The sequence below is a fragment of the Salmo salar genome, chromosome ssa06 (genome assembly GCF_905237065.1).
Source record: "Salmo salar chromosome ssa06, Ssal_v3.1, whole genome shotgun sequence".
Lineage (NCBI taxonomy): Eukaryota > Metazoa > Chordata > Actinopteri > Salmoniformes > Salmonidae > Salmo > Salmo salar.
In genome coordinates this window covers 831,463-832,500 of record NC_059447.1, presented here as the reverse complement: position 1 = coordinate 832,500, position 1,038 = coordinate 831,463, and the positions used below count along the sequence as shown (strand labels likewise).

At 49.5% G+C, this 1,038-nt stretch overlaps 1 protein-coding gene across 1 annotated transcript in view; it reads left to right on the top strand.

Moving 5' to 3' along the window:
* Positions 1 to 632, top strand: part of LOC123743525 (acidic proline-rich protein PRP25-like) — a 984-nt gene extending 352 nt beyond the window's left edge. Inside the window, exons 1-2 of the mRNA XM_045721264.1 lie at positions 1 to 199; positions 623 to 632. The exon at positions 1 to 199 is cut by the window's left edge and continues 352 nt beyond it. Coding sequence (XP_045577220.1) covers positions 1 to 199; positions 623 to 632 — 209 coding nt within the window. The remainder of the gene's footprint in view (positions 200 to 622) is intronic.
* Positions 633 to 1,038: the final 406 nt, after the last annotated feature.

Genomic DNA, 1,038 nt, shown 5'->3' with positions numbered 1-1,038 from the left:
GGGCCCCTCACTCAGATATCACATGCCCAGGGGCCCTGACCTATAGGGACCCCCAGGGGCCCCTCACTCAGATATCACATGCCCAGGGGCCCCTCACTCAGCTATCACATGCCCAGGGGCCCTCACTCAGCTATCACATGCCCAGGGGCTGTGACCTCTCGGGTCCACCAGGGGCCACTCACTCAGATATCATCAACATGTTAGTGGCAAAATGTGTAGAATTTCAGGATATTAAAACTATAAAGCTGCACATGTTTCTCTCATCAACCAAGAAGCGGTTTCCACTTAAATGTTTTTTGTCGTGGGAGGGGGCCCCACCAAACAAATCTGTCCTGGGCCCCCCCCAAAAAAAAACTAGAAACGGCCCTGCAGATATGCTTTTGATATACGGCAGAGTACAGCCGTGGCTCGGTACAGACCAAGAGGGAACCATGTGTGTGTGTGTGTGTGTGTCCTCGTTCAGACATCTGACAGAGGAGCTTCCATCCGGCGCGATCATTCACCTTGATCGGCTGTTACCGTGGCAACCCCAAATGCCGTCGGCTGTAGGTTAGTCGTGACGGGGTCGGTTGCCTCTGGTTACAGTTGCGTCTGTTAACAACACCGCCGTGGTTACCCGTAGTTACGGATGATTTGTAATTTGGCCGGTGCCGCATACATATATATATATATATATATATCGTCCTGGTTGTAGCAGGGTTGTCATGGAGATACCTAGTCAGTTGTTATGGTTGTCATGGAGATAGAGTATGGAACCTCGGCTGTGAGGTTAGACTTTCACATGGAGGGACAGGAGGATACCTGGTCAGTTGTCATGGAGATAATAATGGGAACGGAGGATACCTCGTCAGTTGTCATGGAGATACGGTATTATGGAACCTCGGCTATGAGGTTAGACTTTCACATGGAGGGACAGGAGGATACCTAGTCAGTTGTCATGGAGATAATAATGGTGAAAGGAGGATACCAAGTCAGTTGTCATGGAGATAATAATGGGAAAGGAGGATACCTAGTCAGTTGTCATGGAGATAATAATGG